The following is a 22,432-nucleotide window of genomic DNA, read 5'->3' as shown; positions in this document are numbered from 1 at the left end:
CCGGTATTCTGTAATCTAACAATAGGTGAGTTATATTGAGGTACCGTTCGAGAATTTCGACAATAAAATATTGTAGATGTTCTGCTTAATCTAGGTGGTACATAGAATGAAATCAATTTCAGTAGATCAGGGGTATCAAACATTGGTTTTATTATTTTATATAAAGTCATAAGATCGGTCGATGTTCTTTGTTTTTGCAATTTAGTTAATTTAAGAGAGTCTAAAATTTTGTTAAAATTTAATTGATTAGTAGAAAAACCCATCTTAAAATTAATATATCTAAGAAATTTATTCTGAATTCTCTCAATAGAATCTGAGAAAGTGATTTGATAAGGTGACCATATTGGAGAATTATAATCTAGTTGGCTTCTAACAAGAGATGTGTAAAGATATTTTAATGTGTTTATATTATTAAAATCTTTTCCGGTTGTAAGTACAAATCCTAATAATTTTACAGCTTTGTTAGATATTTTAATAATGTGCTCTTTAAATAATAATTTTGAATCGTCGTTTTGCCGGGTCTCTTGAAATCACGAGTCTATGTTAACAAATTTTAGACTTTTGAAGCTCTTAAAAAGAATGTCCGTCAAGAATGCGAGAACCTATGGCCTGAAGTTCTGGAAAGGATGATGAAAAATGTTATAAATGGGCCCGCATGGTCATCAATTCTGGCAGCGGCCACTGGGCAGATATAATTTACTGAACTTGATAGAAAAAAAAAATAAGAGATCAAATAAACACAATTTATAATCAGAACCAAATTTTTTCATTCATTAAAAAAATTACAGCCAAAGAACATCGGGTGACACATTTTGCGCCACCTTGTATATACATATATCTCGTAATACAAGTTCACATTTAATTAACTGTTTGTAGCATAATCACTAATTGCGCTACTTGCCTACTTGGCAGATAAACGCTCGAAATTGGTCTGGTTTTCGGAATGCGTTATCTTTACCTACTTTTCCACGAAACCCTAATACAATTAATTCAATTACCTACCTTGTACTGGGTTCTGACACCTTATTGTTTCGGAATTTGTTGGAGAATTTTTCTCGCGGTAGTCAGGATAGATCAGATCTTGTGGTGAGGAAGGATGGGCACTTGACGTGGTTCCATGATTATTAATACTATATTTTTACACAACACAGTGGATTAAATGAGTAATTGATCTCAAAAATTACTTTTTGGTTGTTAATTCACGGTCGTGGTGAGAATATATAATATGGCACAACCAAACACGATGACAGTTTGGTTGTTATTTTCGTTCTTTAGTTTTTTTTTTTGTTGAAGGCATTTATTTTATTTTATTTTTTGAGAAAATTGAGAAAAAATAACACTCAAAAAATTTAAATAAAAACACATAATTTATAAATTTATAAACACAGGCACATATTAAACACACATCTTTATTTTCAAAATACAGTTGATGTTAATTATGTCAGAAGGTTTTCTTTAATTTATCCTTTAATTTTCCGTAATTTCTTTCTTGACGTTGATTTTGTGGTAAATTATTAAGAATTAAGTAATTATATTCACTTTACTTATTTATTCATTCAAAATAACACTGGTTTACATATTCATGAACTTGTAAATGATTTTTTCACCGTGCTTAGCCATAATAATTAACAACAAAAGTACATAGTAAAATTTATTCAATTATAATAACACATGTGATGCAAAATTACAAAAATTCAGAGAAAATAATATTACTAAATGATTTATTGTTTCAGTATTTACTTTGTGGAAAAACATTTTGAATTTATTTAAGATAAAACACTTTGTAAATTTACCACACAAGAGTGTTTTGATGTATTAAACTCTTGTGTGGTAAATTTACAAAGTGTCTTATTTTTAATTAATTCAAAAATATAACTAGCAAAAATTAAAAATCCAAAGAAGATATATTACACTTACTCATAATGTGGCACAAACTATTCATTAAAATACAAGTTCTAATGCAAAATGGTGAATATTAATCAGTGTGTTAGTGGTCAATCAAACAAGTCGATGACAGGTCATAAGCCATGTTAATGTTTAAACATCCATATCTCCTTTTCTAAAATATTCTCCATCTCCCTAAAAATCTGTTAATCTATTTCGATACTTGATGAAACTTATGTATTATACGTTGTAAACCATTTTCTGATTCTGTCGCTGCGGTTGAGGTTACGCGTGAATGTTAACTGCCATTTGTATATTTTGGTTGTCGGCTTTACCTTGACAAGTAGGAACCGTAAAGCTTGGCAGTACTTACCGCATAGAAATAATGTAAAAATTCCGTATTCAAAAATAAGACTGACAGTTTTTTGTTTTGACTCAAAAAAAATATAAGATGTCTTCTGGTGATCATGGCATGATAAACTGAAAACAATCGCATATATTATCCCAATAATAATACCCAATGATACCGAATTTAGAAAAAAAAAACCAATCATTCCCGCATATAATATCTGGCGGAGTGGGAAGGGGGAAAACATCGATCGGGATAGTCGATTCCAATTATAAAAAGGTGATTCTAAATAAAAATTTGAAACTTATTATTCATAGATCGCGCATTTATATTTTTTATTGAAAAATGCTATTTTAACGTTCATTTAAAATAAATATTTTACAAAACTTGGTTTGCGAAAATTTTACCAAATACCATAAAAATATCATTTCGGTCCTTTTCACAAAATGGTGTACAAAACAAAAAGTAAAAAACGAAAATTAATGTTAAAATAGCATTTTTCAATAAAAAAATTAAAAAATCACCATCTTTTTTTTATTTATTTATGGTTACATGAACTTTTTACAATTACAAAAAACCAATGAAAAAAATTACAACAAAAATAACAAATATTAAAAAAGAACAAAAACATCAAGAAAAGTATACAATGGTAAACAGTATAATATAAAATGAAGTAAGAAACCATTTGTTTTTAGAATATTTTATTTTTAAAAATGTTCTTTGTTCTAACTATTTTTTTTTATATGCCTTCTTGTCCATACTGATCATCGTGGTTTCGGATGTAACAGGAACACCCTGCATACATATAAACCTATTAAAAGAAATAAAAATAAAAATACACTTTTAAAATTTAAACTGTAATAAGTAAAATGCAACATTTAAAAAAATGATTTAAAAAACAAAAAATAATGAAACAAAGTATTTTAGTAAATTAATATTACATTTTCTAAGCCCATTGTATTGTTTTTTATGCACACAATCCTCTAATACAACCCCAATTAATAGACAAAGATAGCACACTTGGTTAAAATGTAATACAATTTATTTTCAAATCAAGATTCTGTAGATTTTAAGTGCGTTAGTGTGAGTTTTCTGAACGCGCCAGCTTAAGTTAAACCACCAGTTGACAAGTTTAATGGAATCGCAGGCATTCATTTTCAGGAGGCGGTTGCGCAGTGGTGCGGGGGCGGGGGCGGGGGGCCGGGAGAGGGGAGGCCGTACGCAGTTCTGGCAAGGCCCGCCCCAAGACACTGTGGACTCGGAGTCAATGGACAGGACAGCACCGATTATTCTGGTAATTTATTAATCGTTCTTTTGTACCAATAATTGCATCTTGTTAGTCTTCCGGTGCCTTGTCAGGTCCCCTCGACGTTGGCGATCACCGCAGCAAAAGCATCACTCGGAACCAGTCCTCAACTCTCCTTGCTTCTGTCCAATCCCTTATATTCCACAGCCAGGACAACTGCCTCTGGCCAACAACTATATGAGGGTATTTTTTAAATATATATATACATATATATATATTTTATTTATATCCCTACAGAGATGAGGTAGAATTTTTTCAAATTCAAGATTCAGGATTATGGATATTCGAGCGTTTACAGGGCTTATGACCTGTCATTGGCTGGGTTAAGTGGCCACTTTATGTAGGTACTACAACATTCCCCATTACGCTTATATAAATAAAAATATATACCTACTCCCGTCTTGGGAGAAAATCCAGATTTGTGTGCAGGTACACGAACCAAAAAATGTTATAAAAATCTGGTAAAAATATAAGTAAAAATTAAATTGCAGAGTCATCTGCAGGCGTTTACTAGTACTTAATTTAACTCGGCTGATGAGTCTTAACTACATAAAATAAAGTAATCTGCTAATTAAATACTTAACTTCAATATCAATGCATAGATGGCGCTTCCAACTCGCTTGTGGATGGGTTCTTGATTCGTAGCATATATACAAAAACCAAAAATGTTACCTGGTGTGGATATTCGCTAAATAAGCGTAATGGGGAATGTTGTAGTACCTACATAAAGTGGCCACTTAACCCAGCCAATGACAGGTCATAAGCCCTGTAAACGCTCGAATATCCATAATCCTGAATCTTGAATTTGAAAAAATTCTACCTCATCTCTGTAGGGATATAAATAAAAATGAATACCTACTCCCGTCTTGGGAGAAAATCCAGATTTGTGTGCAGGTACACGAACCAAAAAATGTTTATTTTTTTTTATTTTTTTTATTTATTTACTATACAAAAATTAACATATAAATTATTAAGTCTGCATAAAATGCAGTTTGTCAGCAGGTGCTTATAGTTAAGTTCTAATATATATACATAATTTTATTAATTTTATTAAAAACTCTTCTTACTATGGAAAAAAAATGTACATGGAAAATAAAAAATTGTCCAAATAAAAAAGAAAAACACAAAAAAACTTTAATATAAAAAAATACGTTCTAAGAGCCAGATTCTCAGCAGACGTCTTTCTCTTGAGCCAGATAAGTTTTTTTGATTTTTTATATTTAATGGGAGCAAATTATACATTTTTGGTAAATTGTACGCTAGTGTTATTTTCCCGTATTTATTATTAAATTTAGGGAGAGCTAGTTCATCTACACTGAACCGAGTATTATTTACATGTTCCAATTTATTTCTATATTCAGATAGGGACGCATGCTGAGAAACCAGCTTGGACCGTAATAAAGCTCCAACGGATAAAATATTTATAGATTTATACAATAAGGATATTGGAATATCGTGTCGCTGACAGTACAATTTTTTTTCAATTAATAATTTGATAATTGAAATTTTGTAAGTTCTGAACAAGATTTATGTTTCTGTTAGAAGCAAATTTAGAAATCTCCATTAAAAGAGTAACTGGGATATTTGAAAATACCTTTTTTAAAATTTTACCATTTTGGAAAACATAGATTCACAAAAAAAGACGGAAAGAATGAGTGTAATAGAAAAATGACATGAAATAATTAAAGTTTCCTTCAAATTTTCCTTTGTGTTAATTTGAAAAATATCGCCAAAATCGCTATCGAACTTCTATGCTTATAGGACGTGGTTCAAGTTTCCAAGTGTACTACCACAAATATAATAAAATAGGTGCCATGGGGGTTTTGAATGAAAATAGAGTACTTATGTTTACAATTATTTAGTTATTGATTGTGAATTAAATAAAATAATTACGATTAATAAAAATTATTATTCTGGGGGCGAAGTTTCGAGTTAGTGTTTTCTTCATCTTCCCTTTTTTCGCGTATTTATAATATTTTTAAAAATAATTTATGTGTTTTATTTTACAACAATAACAACAAACCATCGCGCCATTTTTCCGTTAGGGCAGGCAGAGAGGATAGAATGCTATATCACCCTGACCTCGCTTCCTCTACATTCATACATATTCTCATGCACGCACGCCCATTATTTCTACTCTTGACATGTCCAGTCTCAGTTTTCCTCGTTTAATGCATCTATCAACATTCGCATAATAGATCCATTAAGCCTTTTATTTGCTGTCCATTCGCTCTACATGTCTAAACCAACGCAGCACCCCTTTCTTGATTTTGTCGATAATGCAAGTCTCAGCCTTACACGGTTCACGGATCTCGACATTTGTGCACCTGTCATACATCGTTTTACCACACATTTGCCTGAGAGATCGCCTTTTGACAGCATTTAACCTACTTTCCTCATTATTTTTTCCAATTCCAGACTTCGCTCCCATACATTAAAGTTGCCAATAAAACTTGATTGTGAACTGCTAGTTTTGCCTCCTGCGATAAACATTTGTTTGCCAAAGAAAATTTAAGCACACCGTTCATCCTGTTCCTGGCACTCGTCCTCCTTTCAATATATTTGTCGGTCTTTCCATTTCTAGTAAACATATATCACAAATTCTTCTACCTGATTCAGAATATCTCCGTTCACACTGATCTTACATTTTGTTATGTTTTCACCCCTTTCATAAACCATCACTTTCGATTTATCAACATTTATAAGGAAATTGCTCTTCTAATAATTATATAATTTATTTAATTTAGAATCTTTGAAGTGGTAATAAATCAGATTATTCAAATTTTGTGTTTTGTTTGTTTGCCTACTAGTCTGAGAATTTGGGTTTGAATTCCAGGAATTAAATAAATATGCATCAATAAACTGACTGACACCTGATGCGTCAGACTGGTCTTTGTTTGTATATGTCATGTCTAAAAAGCTGCAAGTAAATAAACAAATCTAGACAAATGCGCCAATTGAAGCCAATACTACGAGATGGAGTTTACTTTGCTAGATTTTAATTTTCATGATTTTTTTTTCGAGAGTACCCATCGAGTTAATAAACACCCGCCAAGGAATCTTGTTATTTTTAAAACCTACATGGAACTATATTTTTCATTCTACGCCTAAACGGATACAATATTATTTGTCTCCATATTAAACGGCGTTCAAAAATGGTTTGCATTTTTTATCTGCTGACTGTTTGCGACTTGAATATGTAAAAAAGCCTTTTGCATGAATAAGATATTCCTGTTTTTTCAATCATCCCGTTTTTCACAATGTAAACACACTTTGAAAAACTACACAGATAAACAGAAAAGCCAACGGATGATTGGCGATTTCCAAATCAAAGTCCTCGAGGAAGGAAATGGTTTGATTACGGTTCCTTGTTCGCAGAACTTAGAAGAAACTTCATAACAACGCGTTTACAATATTTGATTTAAAACTGCCCAAGGCAAAACGGCTATTTATCTTTAGAATCCTGATTGTTGCTTGAGAAATTCGAGTAAAACATGCTATACACAACACGACTGCCACCCGACGTGACACGAATAAGCACTGACATGATGACAACTCGACTGAAAGCTTACTCGATCCTGTACCGTCCGAAGAAATCAAAAGCTCTAATGGAACTGGGGAGGACCGAATGCACATCAATAAATATCGTCAGGTTGCTCATTTGAATGCTGGAGGTTCAATGAGTAGTCTTATTAATTGGATGACTCGGGATTGTAAAGACAAACACGGATTAAATATAGGGATTTCCTCATAAACTTGGTATAAAGTTATCCCCAGGTAGGATACGGATGAGAATACCATCCTTATTGTAGTTATATATATATATATATATATATATGGATAATTTATATAGCGCCATTTTTTGTGAAAATCACCTCAAGGGCGCTGTACATAAATAAATAAATATCCCACCACGTCTTGCAGCTACACAGCGCATGGACGGTTGGAATTCTTGTTCTTCGTCTCGAATTATGATATACAGGAGCTAGATTACAGCACGTCTTGCAGCTACAGAGCGCATAGATAATAAGAAATCTAGCCCCTAATTACATTTTTTTTTATTTGACAATAAAGTTAAGAGATTAAAAAAATATATAGTTGTAGTATAAGGATGGGGATACCATCCATATTCATTATTTAACTATAATAATGATAGTTTTTCCATTCTTGTTCTACCACTTTGCTAAGGCATATTTTTTTACCAGGTTTATAAGTAAAGCCTTTTGAGTATTTCATATTGAATTTTACACAGAGGATCACCGTTCATTTCTCGAAATAACCGTGAGAAGTACGACGAGCTTTGAAAGCACGTGTAAGAAGCAGGCACATTTGAACGTAGTTATGCAGAAAGCAGCCAGTCCGCAGTTTTGAAAAATTGCGATATTAGTGTTATCGGGTGCAGTAAGGTCAATTCTACGTTCTGCTAAAAGCAGCCAGACCGTTTTCGTTAAAAAAACTGTATTAATCGCCATTTAAAACTGGTGTTGATCACAAAAACGGTATTTCTCAATTTGCAGAAAACACTCACAGCGATTAAATAATCTTAGGTTCCTTCAAAAATCACTAAACGTTGTCAAATAAATAACTAGGTTATTATTTGTCTTCCATAAAAAAAATCATGTATTCATTTTTTATCATTTGTTAAAGTCAAAAACACTCCAACTGTTGTGTAAATTTGATCATTCACTCTTTTTACAAAGGTGCTATTATCTCAATTTAACGTTTTTATGGCTGGCTGCGTTCTGTATAACTATATTCATTTTAAGTTAGTTTTTTCAGTAAGTTCCGTTTCAATATTTAAAAAAAACTCCTTGAAACAATTTTTTTTTGCACGAAAGACCTCAGTTTTGTTTACTTTTCCACATAATTACTGTACGCGACGCGTTTCCGCCTCGTCAAAAAAATTGTGATACTGTAATAATCGCGACCACGCGCTAATATTTTACTGCGAGCTGCGATAGGTATCATAGATAGGTAGCCCGTAAGTATAAATATTTATTCAAAATACTGTCGGCTCACAGTGGCAACTAGCGAGTTGTAAATCCGCGTTTGGATTCGATTGATTCTGGTGTCCAGGAAATTTGCAGTGAAGATCTGAAAACGAAGTGGCAGAGTAGCCGGGCAGAGGAGAGTTAAACGAGAGTATTTTCTGTTTTTAATCATTGATTTATTTAAAATAACTGACAAACAAAGATAATTCCTTTCAAGGTTATGCCACTGCAGGACAAAACCAATACTATTTTAAATATCATAAACTTTTCTGCTCACTCAAATTTAAAATACACTTTAGGTCATGATATTCACAATTACAATACGCGTTACTCAGGGAATCTTCATGTGTCTAAGTTTCGCTCAACAAACAACTACTTTCGGCAGTAAGTTTTTGGAAAATATTGGCCACTCCGAATAAAATAAACTGCCCGATCATAGCATTCTTTTACTGAAACTTTTTATTTAAATAAATAAAAAACTTACCAACAAACTGTCCCTTTATCATCAAACATAGATCACAATAGCCTTAAAAAAATAACATGAAAGAAAAATCTTCTTAAATTAACATCTAGTTAAGGGTAAAGTTGACAAGCATCCTATTATCATGCTCCAGACAGAGTAAATGAATATGTGCAGCCTTACCATTAATTTGAGCAGTTACGCAGTGATCCAGCCTCAGTTAAAAAAACCCAAATAATCGTGGTTTTTACCTGACAATGGTGTTTTCTGCTTTGCATTCATGGTGATGCCTGCGCTAGCACTGAAATTGTTAAGTGTTACCTTCATTTTCATAATTTTTAAATGTATAATTTTTCTAAACGTGTGATGTCATTGAACTCCTAAATGGCTCAACCTATTTACGTGCGATTTTCAGCGAAGTGTAGATCTTTGCGCTGCACGTGTTCGTCGATTTAAAAAATTTCAATCTGCAAAACAAAAGTTAGAAGCATAAATATTTTATGTGTATAAAAGTTTGTTTTTGAATGTTTACGAACAACATTTGCTTTTTATGGATCCTGATCAGATTCTTTCCCTTCGTTCTATATAATTTCTACCCATTTGTTTATTTTTTCTGGATTTTTTGTTATAGGTATTAAAATATTATTAACTGACATTCAATGCATTTTTGAAAATCACATGATGAATAAAGTACACTCCTGTTGGTGAGAAGAGCCGAGTTTGACATTTGCAAAAAGAATTCTATATTTGAAAATTGATTATTTTATGTTTTGAAACTCAACCATAAACAAGTATCTAGGTACCTGCTTTTCAATAAAAAGTCTTTTTCCAAGGTTATAGCAGGCAAGCCAACGTTCTGGCAGGACACCGTCTGTCAGGTCCGCTAGTTATATTATATAAAAAAATATTGTCATCAACAGAAACATGCCCTAGTTTTATTTTATTATTATTATTAAAAACTATACTCATTTTTTTCATCTTCATTAAGAAAAACATATATTTTTGCACTTCTTTTAATTTTTCATATTTATCTTTTTCTTACAGTAAAGTTTAACAATATTTTAGACAAATATCTTATCTTTTTATTAAATACATATCTTCTTCTTCACGTGTCATGTTGGGTCCCCCCGACGTTGACGATCACTTAGGAGAAAACTTCCCTATCCTGAGCAGAGCGAAACAGCTCCTCCACAGTTCTATGTCAAGCCAAGAGATTCTTCGCACCCCTGGTCCATTTAAGGACCACCCGGGACTCGGGGCCATTGTTTGGTTTCTCGTCATATTGATATCCTGGGAATTATTGACCAAAGTGGTTTCCCGTTGCCTTCTTTGGTTTAATTTTCTGTCGAGGTTACCTACCCTTAGCTGGGGGGTCCCGTTTTATGGCGCCGGACACTCGCCATTCATCCTCTCCCTATCTGCTATGGCACTGATGTTAATGCCAGTGGCCACATTGCTCAGGGCTCGCGGAGCTAAAGAGACCACTCATGGACGCTAGGGAGGAGGACTATTGGTAGTGTTGCTGATGGAATGCAACTGCGGCATTATACGGCATTTATATGTACATATTTTCCATGCATATTTTAAATGCATAGGGTAGTGTATTTTGTGTAAGTAGCATTCATTGTAAAAAGCAAAAAAAGTAAAATAACAATTGATCAAAAATTACAAAAATTAAAAAAAAAAAGTGGTTTTTATGCTTTCGTACCTTAGTTCAGTTAATAACTATAATGTGTTCATTATTACTAGAATTTCCAAATAAACAAACCAACTGCGTGATATCTGACAGAAGATGGCCCATCTAACACGTATCGTCTAAATTCACACGGCACGGTAAATTTAGGGTGGATTAACATTTATTATATTCTTTTGGATTTATTTTTAATTTATACAGCGGATACTCTCAGGTAAAAATCCTGCAAAAGGAAATCGAGTGGAGATCAGACGGCCTCATGATGTACCGTTTATTGCGTTTGCCTAATAGTAAATAAATACTTGTAATTAAAAAAAATATCGTTGTTAAATTATTATTAATCCACTCTTTGTTATTTTATAATGACGTGTGGATTTTTGCCATGGTGTGAAATGGGGTGAAACGTGATATCACGCCGTAAGTTGTAGTTTGCACGTGTGAAGCAGTCCAGTATCTAGGCTGTGCGTAGGCGTACGTACATATCTATATGTACATATAATAACTACAGAACATGAAAATATTTGAAGATTTATCTATTTATTGGATGTTACGTCAATTACATTTCTAATTCAGCACCCCTTTCGAATGTTAACTTATTTGGGATACGGTCTTTTTACACGGTCCAAAAATAAAATTTAAGGGTGGAATATTGGAGTTGTTGATAATACGGACTTTTTATTTGCCATGGATTATTGGTCGAAAGAGATGCGCGCGTTCGCTATGGAGGCAAATGCAACAAGCTATTTTTCATTCAAGAAATTTTCTCAAGAATTTCTAATAAAGCGATAGCGTGAGTGGAAACGATCGATACAACTAAGAGACATTAATTCCGTTGGTTAAACGAATGAATGAAAAGTGTAACATTCTTCGATTAGTGATCCTGTTTGATTTTGAGCGCTAATGAATAAATGTCATTAATTGAACCCTTCGGCTTGTCATTAATCAAATAAAGGGTAGGTAAGGAAAATAAATTGAATGAAAATTGGAAATGGATTTCAATCATTCAAAGAGAATACTTAAATCGTTGGCTGTTTAAGCACAAAGGACTTATTCGTATTGATTTGATAGTAAGACAATGACAGATATTACTAATTGCACTTATGGAACGAACTGGTTTATATCATCCGAAAATTCAATAACATTCTTGCTAATAAGTATCTTCTTCTTCTTGCGGTTCTTTGTTAGCTTTCTCCGACGTTGGCGATCACTATAACAAAAGCATCTTGGTCTTGTCCTACTTTCACAGCCAGGTCAACTGGTTATTGTGGTGGATTTTTCTGTCGGGGTTATCTTCCCTTAGCTAGTTGGTTCTGGTTTAGAGGCGCTAGAAACTCGCCTTTTATTCTCTCGTTATCTGCTGTGATTTCACCGTTATGAGTATGATCACATTGCCCGGAGTTTGCGACGTGGACGCTAACGAGTTGGACTAGTCAGTAGTCTTGCCGGTGGAATGCAACTGGATGTTTGCAGCATTTCATATAATCACACCCTTCAGCAAGATGTAACTCACTGCGACCCTACTAATAGTTCAAACCCCACTTTATAAGAACATCAATATGCAATTTGTGTTAAATGGTGATCAATATACAAGTATAAAGATTAATAAAACATAAAAAAACTTACCATAAATAAAATCGAAGTACGAGGGCGGATTGAAAATGAAGCTACCTAAGTAAAAAAAAAAAATTTTTTTTTTCAAAATCCATTTATTTCTCAACACAGTCTCCTTTTTCTTCGACACACTACGTAAGACGATATTTCAACTTTTTTATACCATCTGAATAATACGATTTTGGGAACCTCTAAAAATACGGGTCAGTTTCGGTATCACTTTATCGTTTGAGCTGAATCTTTTTCCTGCGAGCCATTTTTTTAAGTTTGGAAACAGGAAAAAGTCACTAAGAGCTAATCTAGAATAAAAGGTGGATGATCAACCAATTAGAAGTGTATTTCACGTAATTTTAGCATCGTATCTAATGCTGTGTGGACCGGTGCGTTGTCTTGAAGAGCACTTTTTTCTTCTTTAAATGTGGTCATTTTCCCTTGATTGCATCATTTAATTGATCCAATAATGCACGACAATACTTTTTTTTGATTGTGGATCCTTTTTCAAAATAATTGATGAGCAATATTTCGAGTGCATCCCAAAATACAGTGGTCATAACCTTGCCAGCCGATTTTACTGCCTTTGCCTTCTTCGGAGCACTTCCACCAGCTTCCACCCATCGTTTCGATTGATTTTTGGTTTCAGGTGTATAATGGTGCACCCACTTTTTATCAAAAGTTATTAATCAACGCAAAAAATCAACAGGATTACGCTTTATCATGTCCAAACACTGCTGTGAAGTGGTTCTCGAACTCGTTTTTGTTCGACACTGAGCAAATGCGGCACCCATCTTGCCGATAGCTTTTTCATATGCAAATGTTCATGCAAAATGTTAAACACACGTTCATATGAAATATTTACTATTTCAACAATCTCACGCAACTTCATTTGGCGATCATTTATAACTATATCGAGGATTTTCTTAATATTTTCTTCAGTAACCACCTCTTTTGACCTTCCTGTTGATGGTATTGTTGCAGTGCTTATTCGGCTGCGTTCAATTCAGCAATCTAATATTTTACCATGTAATCTGACGAAACAGACTCACCGTAGTGTTTATCGAGCTTTTTTTCTGTCTCTTTTGCCGTTTTCCTTTTCAAAAATTAGTGTTTAATCACTGCATGAAATTAGCTTTTTTCCATTTTTCAAGAAACACAAAAGTTGTTTATTTTAAACGACTATAACCAATAAACTAATCGATAAATTTGGGTGACATTTTAACAGCTACCGTTTGACAGATTGCAATTAAAAAAAAAAATCTTTTTTGTGTTTGTGCTGCCATTTAACGCTAGGTAGCTTCATTATCAATCCAACCTCGTATGTATGTCCAGAAAAAATACACTGATGAGAAAAAATATAGTTTTAATCCGTTCTATAAGAAAAAAATACCAATAAACGCTTATGAAATACGTTGGATAATAATAATAGATAATTTACAATTGAATATAACATTTAGAAAATACTTAAGATGATACTCTCAATTTTAGTTTCCGAAACTCACTACTCATTCTGTTTTTTTAGAATTCTCTTATCAAGTTGGCTTGAGACTTGTCTTTAAATTCCATAAGAATCTGTACTGTGCAAGAAAGTGTGCAAAATATCTTCATGCGTGGTTCAGTCAAAAATACTTGTAATCTATTTGCTTCTTGGGCACCTTCTGAAAGCTGTCCCAAGGAAAATAAATAATTTTGTTTTATAATATTTCACGCATGAATAAGTAATTTTTGCACAGGAGTATATGTATATTTATATATTTTTTTTATTTTTTTATTTTTATTTTTTTTTTTTTAATAGAAAAAGAAATATTTGCGTTCTTATGATTTACCCAAATATTTAATTTTGAGGGCCATTTTCAACGAGTTGTAAATAACTCACTATTAGAAAATGAAATCGAGTTGGGGTAGAGTGGGATTCGAACCGCGGACCTTCGGTCCGTGAGTCCGAGACACTAGCCACAGGACCACAACCCGATTATTATATATTATAAATGTATATGTACTGTAGCAAGTTTTTATTGTATATGTCTCTTTTTTCTTTAAAATAAATGAACCTGTAAACGACAACATATTAAAATATAATAGCCTAGCTTATGACGGGGTATGTACTCTTGTAAGCTAGGCAAAGTTTCTATTAAAAAATGAAATACGAGAATATTTTTTTTAAATAACATATTTAGACCACTTAAAAGTACTTTTACAGACAACATCACGAAAAAGTAACTTTTAAATTAATATTTTTTTAACAGGTATTTACAGGCACACACATGAACACCCTATCACACGTAGATACACTTAGGCCCGGTTGTTTGATCGTTAGTAATAGTAAAAAATCTGAAGTAATAGTTAAAAGTTGACAAAATGGGTTGTTTCATCTATAGTAACTAACGGTGGATAGTAAAAGTCTTTAACCATTAGTTAAAATTTTAACCCGCCAATGTTGGCGAGTAAAACGTTTTACTATAGTAGAATAATCAAGATGGCGTCATTTTTTGACGTTTACCGGTTGTCGTTATTTGCTCACGTCTCTCAGTATTGCTTTTATTTACGAATACGGAATGGATTACGCTTATTATGATCAATATGAATTGGAGGGTTCTTTCAATGATAAAATTTTAAACTTATTGTCAAGAAAACGAAAATATTTTGAAAACAATTTGGCAGTATTATTCCACTAAACCTCAGACGGACAATTTTGTGTCAGTCAAATCTTGTCTTTTTAAAAAACAGAATTCGGTTAAAGTTTTAAAAAATGTTTTGCAAATTTTTATTAATTATAAATAATGGCATGAACAAAGAACATAAAAATATTATATTATATTCCTACATTTTAATATTACAGAGCTAAAATTTGCTATCTTGTTGGATTGACAGTATTTTAGTTGTCATTTCTTATCATTCTTTCTTTCAAATAAAATATTATTATATTGTTATTGTAACTCGGATTTTATTTCATTGAATTGTATTTTAAAAAAAACAATTTCGTTGCGTTTACTCAGTACTAGTACCCATGCCATGTTGTCGCGTGGTTTAATTTGTTCGGTGTTTTGACGTTTTCAAAGTCACATTCCACAGTGTAACCATTTGTAAAAAAATAGTACAATAATCAATTTTTGAGCTTTGGAATCGAAAAACTAATGGTTACATTTTACTATAGTAAAAATGCGGGTGAAACAACGCACTGATAGTAGAACGATGGTAAAACCAAAATTGTTGGTAAATTAAACTATCAAACAACCGGGCCTCTATCATAAATTTATATTTCACCTACTTTGACTGAAAATTAATAATAATATTAAGTGGATTCATTTAAGTTTGTAAGTGGAAATTCTTGATTGAAGTTTATTGTAATTTATTACAGAAAAAAAGGCGAGTGATACTTTAATCCACAAATGTGGAATATTCAATGACGGGTTTCATCACTTTCGCGACTTCTTCGAGACTGGTATCTTTATTAAGGAGTTCAATGTATTTATACAAAACAGAACCTTACTTAGTTTTGTATCAATACATTGAGCTCCTTAATAAAGATACTGATGATGAAAGCGGTCACTGAATATTCCATTGCGGATTAAAGTATCACTCGTCTTTTATTTCTTTTATAAAAAACTAAGTGGTTACATTCAATAGGCTTAAGTTTTGAAACTTGTAAATCATGTTTTACATTTGTTTGCTGTTTCCCTTATATTTAAACAAATTAATAATTTTTACTAGTTACTGTAAAATGTGACATATGAGAGATCGCCGGCTTATTTCATCACTTTATTACATTGGATCCAGGTGTAAGCGTAGAACAAGTTTCCATAGATGCTTTTCCAGTTCTATACCAAGTATGGCTTTTTACGAGGTTTATGACTAAGAATTTCTTGTGTACCATTCTGATTATACTACGACGAAGCATAATTTTATACCAGGATTATAAGTAACTACACCTTGCTTATTTTACCACTATTTCTAAGCAAGATTTAATATCAAGTTTATAAAAAAGGCCCTTAGGACCCTGTTTCTTATTCCAGATACAAATAGTTAGTCGTGGTAGAGTTCTTATGGTTATTTAGTCACAGTAATAATGCGTCAATTGCATAAAACAAAAGGGTTGCAATTATTTAAATTGGGTTTTTGTTTAACAACAGACGTCTAACTCGCAATTTTCGACCTATTGTTTTGCTGTAAACTTTAGCTAACTTTATGATTGATAATCCTGGAATGATTGTTGTCCTTATGGGCGGCTCTAGACGAGTGGCACCCTATTTCTTTGAGATTGTTACAGAAGTTTCGTATAAGGAAATCTAATACCTAAGTAACGCCCCAGACTATTAAATATTAAAAAGGACTGTTTCTTACGACGGCTTTTGAATTTGGCGTGCCGTACATGCAGACTGAATTTTGTTTTCTTTTCTGATTGATAGCTTGTATTATAAACCTGATAAAAATAAATCACTTACATAATGCATTACTGCATATTCGTATGAACCCACATCATTATAATTGTTTCGTTTCCACTTTATTTTCTATACTGCATCTTTACGCCGGTTTGAGACAAATGCAATCATTATTTTACTAACAAGGCTAAGAAGGTCAGTCTCTAGTTTCATATGCCAATTCAGAAATAGTGATATCGTAGTCTAAAACCACCCTTTTAAAGCAATATTTTAGGTAGATCCTGCACAGAATCATACCCTTGACCTCAAACATGGCAGGCAAACGCACCAATCACTACCTCACGAGACGGACATATCTCCATTCGGTTTCCCTTTTAGGATTCTAACTTGAGAGTAGTTATATGTTTGAAAACATTTGGAAAACAAACAAGAATCCGAAGATACGTTTTTTAACTCTTGTGTGACTCAGATCTCACATTAGTCTACATACGATACATGACTTGATATATCTCTCTTATTTTTGTAAATGATGAAGATGTATTTTTTGTAATCTTCAAATTGACATTTTAACACCGGATTTGGAAAGTAAAAACTATGCTGGATTTTAAAACAAAAATATTTATCCTTGCTACGCGAAGAATCAATGTGACGTCGATACAGCAATAAATCTGTATAAGAGAGAGCACGAAGATAGAACCCACAACAAAGAAGACAAATACACTGTTTTATGGCCGGTGTCTATGTGAAATATATTAGGTCTGTTGTTGACAGTGATGAGGGGGATGCACGCACGGAAGATGGCCGGCGCATTTATGATTTTTAATTTATTTTTCTATCACTGGGCTGAATAATCTGTTTATTTTTATGAATTATTGAAGAAAAATTATTCAACAGTGTGTCTCAATGTTTTTTTTTTCTTCAAATATCTGAACATTAGAAAGTTCCGCCCTTTGCTTGTAGTAACATGATGTTATATTAACGCGTGCATAAAAATTATTTAACTAAGATTGTTAAGAGTGAAATAACTTTTTGTCGTTTTATTTGACCCAAGATATGTAAAAAAAACATCGAAAAAAAAATATTCATTGATGAAAAAATTAAAAAATAATAAAAACATAAATATTTTTACTTACTGTAAACTTATTTTAAATTGTTTGTTTTAAAACATTAATTTGTGAATACCGTTTTTTTAAACGTTTATATGTTTACATATTTTTTGTTAAAATTTTAAGGTTATTTACGATTTGCTTTTTAATTCTTACACTTTTCTAATATCCATATTTTTTTCTATTTTATTATGCAAAGTTTCGTTTTTTATTTTGCAAGGAGTATGCTTTTTATTGTTCCTACGTGTATACAAAAAAGAGATGTTTTGTTTGTAAATTATTACTTACTATGTTTGTACTTACCTGTTTATTTTTTTAATGCCCCTTGGGCGTATTGTAAAATTAAATAAATAAACAAATATCAATTTTCGCTTGTGAATTACAATTACCTACCTCTTCTATCAATCAAGAGGTCAATAATTATATAATCTATTTTGTTTGTAGACTTCTTGTATTGATTAACATATTACAACAGAGATGAAGAACATTTAAGAGAAGGTTATTTAGAAGTCTAGGCATCTACAGGTCTTATGACCTGTCAATGGCTGGTTTCAGTGGCCTCTTAAATGTTCTTCATCTCTGTTATAATATGCTAATATAAACAGCTCCCCAGGGAGTTGAATCCAGTCCTTGTCTACAAAAATTTTGACAAACTCAAAATATTCTTGTATTGAGTCCAGTGGATACTTTACGAAGTGTTTTATGCCTGTATAGAGTGGCCTAAGCACAGAATGCCATTGAAGTTTTTGTAAGATGTTCGTGGTGTACTATGAGGTGAATTTGTAAAATCGAATTGATTACCAACCAAACAATATGGCTTTTCTGAAATATCGAAAATTGTACACGAAATTAATGAATGAAATTATTTATTATTAGAGCTTTTATAAACATGATACGAGTATTTGAGAAATCTTTTATATGTACAACATGTTAAATCCGATATTTCACCATTGCTATCGATTTCATGTAATTAATTATTATTCAATCCAAATCAAATAAAGAAATCCTGTTGGATTTCTCCGTTTCCTGTTTCGTCCTACCCTAATCCTCTCCCACAACACAAATAACATTCATGAAATTCCAGCCCTCTACTGTACAGAATTTTGAAAAGAACAGGTTTGTACAGAAAAAAATAACCCTTTCACAATAATGTGTGGTCAATTTTCCTTATTATTTGTTATCTGATTTCCAAAGCGTACAAAAAATTTAAAAATCAGTATTTATTTATTCACATAAAGATACACATAAAAAAAAAAAAATAATATATCCCGTACTTTATAAGGCTGAGCTTTGTGTTGAGTTAATTACAACAATTTAAAATAATCCGTCTCAAATTTCCCAGATTTGAAATGAAACTAAGCCTTTTATTCTAAATATTCTATTATATTCTACATAAGAGTGTGTCGTTCTTCTTACGGTCTTTATGAATAAAATTTCATTTTGATATAGAAAATGTTATTCATTACAAAAATAGGCTTGATTTAGTGTGAGTAGGAACACTAGAAACTTGAGAAAAATAAAAACCCCAATAAAACTTATTTCAGATTGCACTTTTCACTTCTATTATCTCTTACACAGTTTTTTTAACGACCATCTTTTTTTTTATTTTGCAATAATATTATGAAATATTTTGCAAATTTTCCATAATATTTTATTTTACAATTTTTGTATTTATATATCACTGGGGTGTCCCGCGTCGGGATAAATATTACACATTTTTTTGAAACATGCCCCAAATACATATTAAACATTAAAATACTTTAAAAATTAACCTATTTGGTCTGATTCACTTATTAATACAACCCACCTCCACTATCCATTTCTTGATAGCAATTTTATGATAAAAGTCCGTAATATAAGTTTTAAAAATTATTAAAAATTGACCATCTTTTAAATCTACTTAAATCTTTCCGGTGATAACAAAATAAATTTACAAATAACTGTTTACAAAGGTACTGTTGTTGTTTATTATAATCTTTCTACGAATCTTATCTTGTTTGTTTTTTTTTTCCTTTTTTATGGTTATGTCATACCATATGTATATGATTAAAACTTTTAAATCATTAAACAAAGAATGGCCCACGTTCAGACGCTGAAGTCTTTGTGGGCATTTTTTCCAAATTATGTTATAGCTTAATTTTAAGATGTAGTTTTTAAGGTGTTTTTTTGTAATGAAAATTCTTTGTAAATATATGCATGGAAAAATTAACAAATAAACAAAACAAAAAAAATAGACAAACAAGCCATTTCCAAGTAGAAAATACTAAATCACCACATCTTAAAAGTTAAAACATCAAACATCAAACCTGTCATAGAATAAGGATCTAAATTAGGTTATCCAAGAAGTGCTTTGTGTGTCCAGTAAATATATATTGTTTCAAGTTTTGAATTTCATTTAATAAACATGGGGGAGAGCTATCACGATACAGTCATTTCTTAAAAACATCTTACAATCATATTATTTTCAAGATTTAAAAAAAATACAAATCTTACAAAGGGATTTAAGGCCTGGTTGATATGGTTTTTATAGCTTCATATTTTTTTTATACTTAAATGAACAGTCATTGAAATAAAAATATAATACACATCTTATTAAACTGTAAAAAACTTTTGTACAACGAAAAGTGAAATTGTTTTAGAACTCCCTCATTTTCGGAAGGTGGCCCTTTACAGGGTTTCAAACTTTCGATATTATCCGGCCATAGTTAAACTTTGTACAATTTAAAACTCTTACGCGTCTTTCGAAGAAAGCAATCGACCGATTCTGTCAAAATACGTCACGTGAAAACTTCCGGAGGAATTTATTAGCAGTTTGAATAGTGAGGTAATGAGTTTATAAACAAGGTTGAACAGTAAATCAAATATTTCGTCAGAGACAACGAATTAAGACACTATCAAAGAAGTTACTACAGTATCTCTATTTAAATCACGTCTGAAGAAACATCTCCCTTCTCTTTCTTTATCTATCGTCCTTTCCTCTTACCTCTTTATTCCCCTTTCCCATTGAGTAATAGTATTGATTTAAGGTTATTTATATACAAATGCAGTAATTTCTATTTTTCACAACATTATTTTTTGGTATGTGTATTTTTGTACATACACAAATCTGGATTTCTCCCGAGGGGGAGTAGGTATATATAAAAATACTTAACTTCAATATCAATACATAGATGGTGCTCCAACACGCTAGTGAATGGTTTCTCATTTAATAAGATATATACAAGAATCAAAATGTTACCTGTGTCGATATTCGCTAATAAGCGGAATGGGGAATGTTGTAAAACGTAAAGTGGCCACTCAACCCAGCCAATGACAGGTCATAAGCCCTGTAAACGCTCGAATATCGATAATCCTGAATTTGAAAAAATTCTACCTCATCTCTGTAGGAATATTGATAAAAAATAAAAATAAAATCTATTTTTGTTTATCTTTAGCTTTCTATTGAATATGTTTTATGACTTAAAGCATATAAATAAAACTTTTATTTTGTTGGTCGGTTGGAACAAATTGCCGTTTAAAAATATGCCCGCCAATGTTAAATTTACATAATGCAGAAAAAGATAAATGAAAATAAATCAATAGGAAAAATGAAAGGCTAGGTATTTAAATAACTTTTGGCCTGCAGGCGCTGAGGCGCAGCTGGTTAGATAGCCAACCGTCAAACTGGAATAGGGGGTTCAATGAAACGTTGTTATGCAGAAGCAGCCAGGTATAGAAAAGTGAAACTGAGATAATAGCACTTTTATGAAACGAGTAAATAATCAAATCTGCAGTAAGAATGTTTTATACTTTACCAAATGATAAAAATAACTTTTTTTTAAATTACACAATTTAAAAAAAATATATCTTAGATATGTATTTTGCAGAAAACAGCCAGCTCTAGTTAAACTAATGTGTGTTGTCTCATAATGAATTGAACATATTATTTTATTCAACAATCTTTTGAGTATGCTAAAATATTAGCAAACAGGCTGGATTTCCTCTCCAGGGAGTTAATCCTCTCAGAGGCAGACGGATGCAAATCAAAACGTCAAATGTTCAAAAGAGAACCAAAGAATTTACCTTCTCTAAGTGATTTCTAATAATTTATAGCATTAACTTGTATTTTCAGTACATTAATACATTTGTTATTTTATAAGAAGACTTACGTTTCTTCGAAAGCAATGGACATGATCATAAACTGGATACAAAAATTTAAATGTCATTTCATCAAATTCTGGATTTGAATCCGTCTGCCTCTGAGGTACAAATTTGTTTTAACAGAGAGTTTACTTCACTGGGGTCAGCAGATGGAAGAGTTGAGGAAATGTGGATGTTTAAACATGGGCAAAATGGTGAATGTTACACAGTGTGTAAAGTGGCCACTTAAGAAAAAAAATATGCCTGTGCCAATCTTTATCTATTCAAGGCCTTGTTCTTCACCGACAAAACAGTAATTTTGTAAGTTTTATTACAGACAGACGTCTCAGAAAATGTACGGTATCATGAAATTTAATACGCAATTGGTCATCATCATCATTCCCTTTCCGCACCTGCAGGTGCATATGGCACTGCATCGGTACACCAATCTCAGCGTGTCTTGATCGTTTTCGTCACGTCGTAAGGTGATCAGTCTTGCGCTTCATGTACCAGTCTAGGGACTTTGAAATATTTCGGTGT

At 32.0% G+C, this 22,432-nt stretch overlaps 1 protein-coding gene across 1 annotated transcript in view; it reads left to right on the top strand.

The window, feature by feature from the left end:
- LOC148276326 (uncharacterized) overlaps positions 1–22,432 on the top strand; it is a 36,011-nt gene that overhangs the window by 1,026 nt on the left and 12,553 nt on the right. The window contains exon 2 of the mRNA XM_088234429.1: positions 3,381–3,527. Within this exon, the coding sequence (XP_088090555.1) occupies positions 3,381–3,527 (147 nt within the window). The remainder of the gene's footprint in view (positions 1–3,380; positions 3,528–22,432) is intronic.

The sequence above is a fragment of the Micrasema longulum genome, unplaced genomic scaffold (genome assembly GCF_059751315.1).
Source record: "Micrasema longulum isolate JH-2025_06_02 unplaced genomic scaffold, ASM5975131v1 h1tg001240l, whole genome shotgun sequence".
In the NCBI taxonomy this organism is placed as follows: domain Eukaryota; kingdom Metazoa; phylum Arthropoda; class Insecta; order Trichoptera; family Brachycentridae; genus Micrasema; species Micrasema longulum.
The sequence above is the reverse complement of the archived record's forward strand: the minus strand, read 5'-3'. Positions and strand labels throughout refer to the sequence as shown.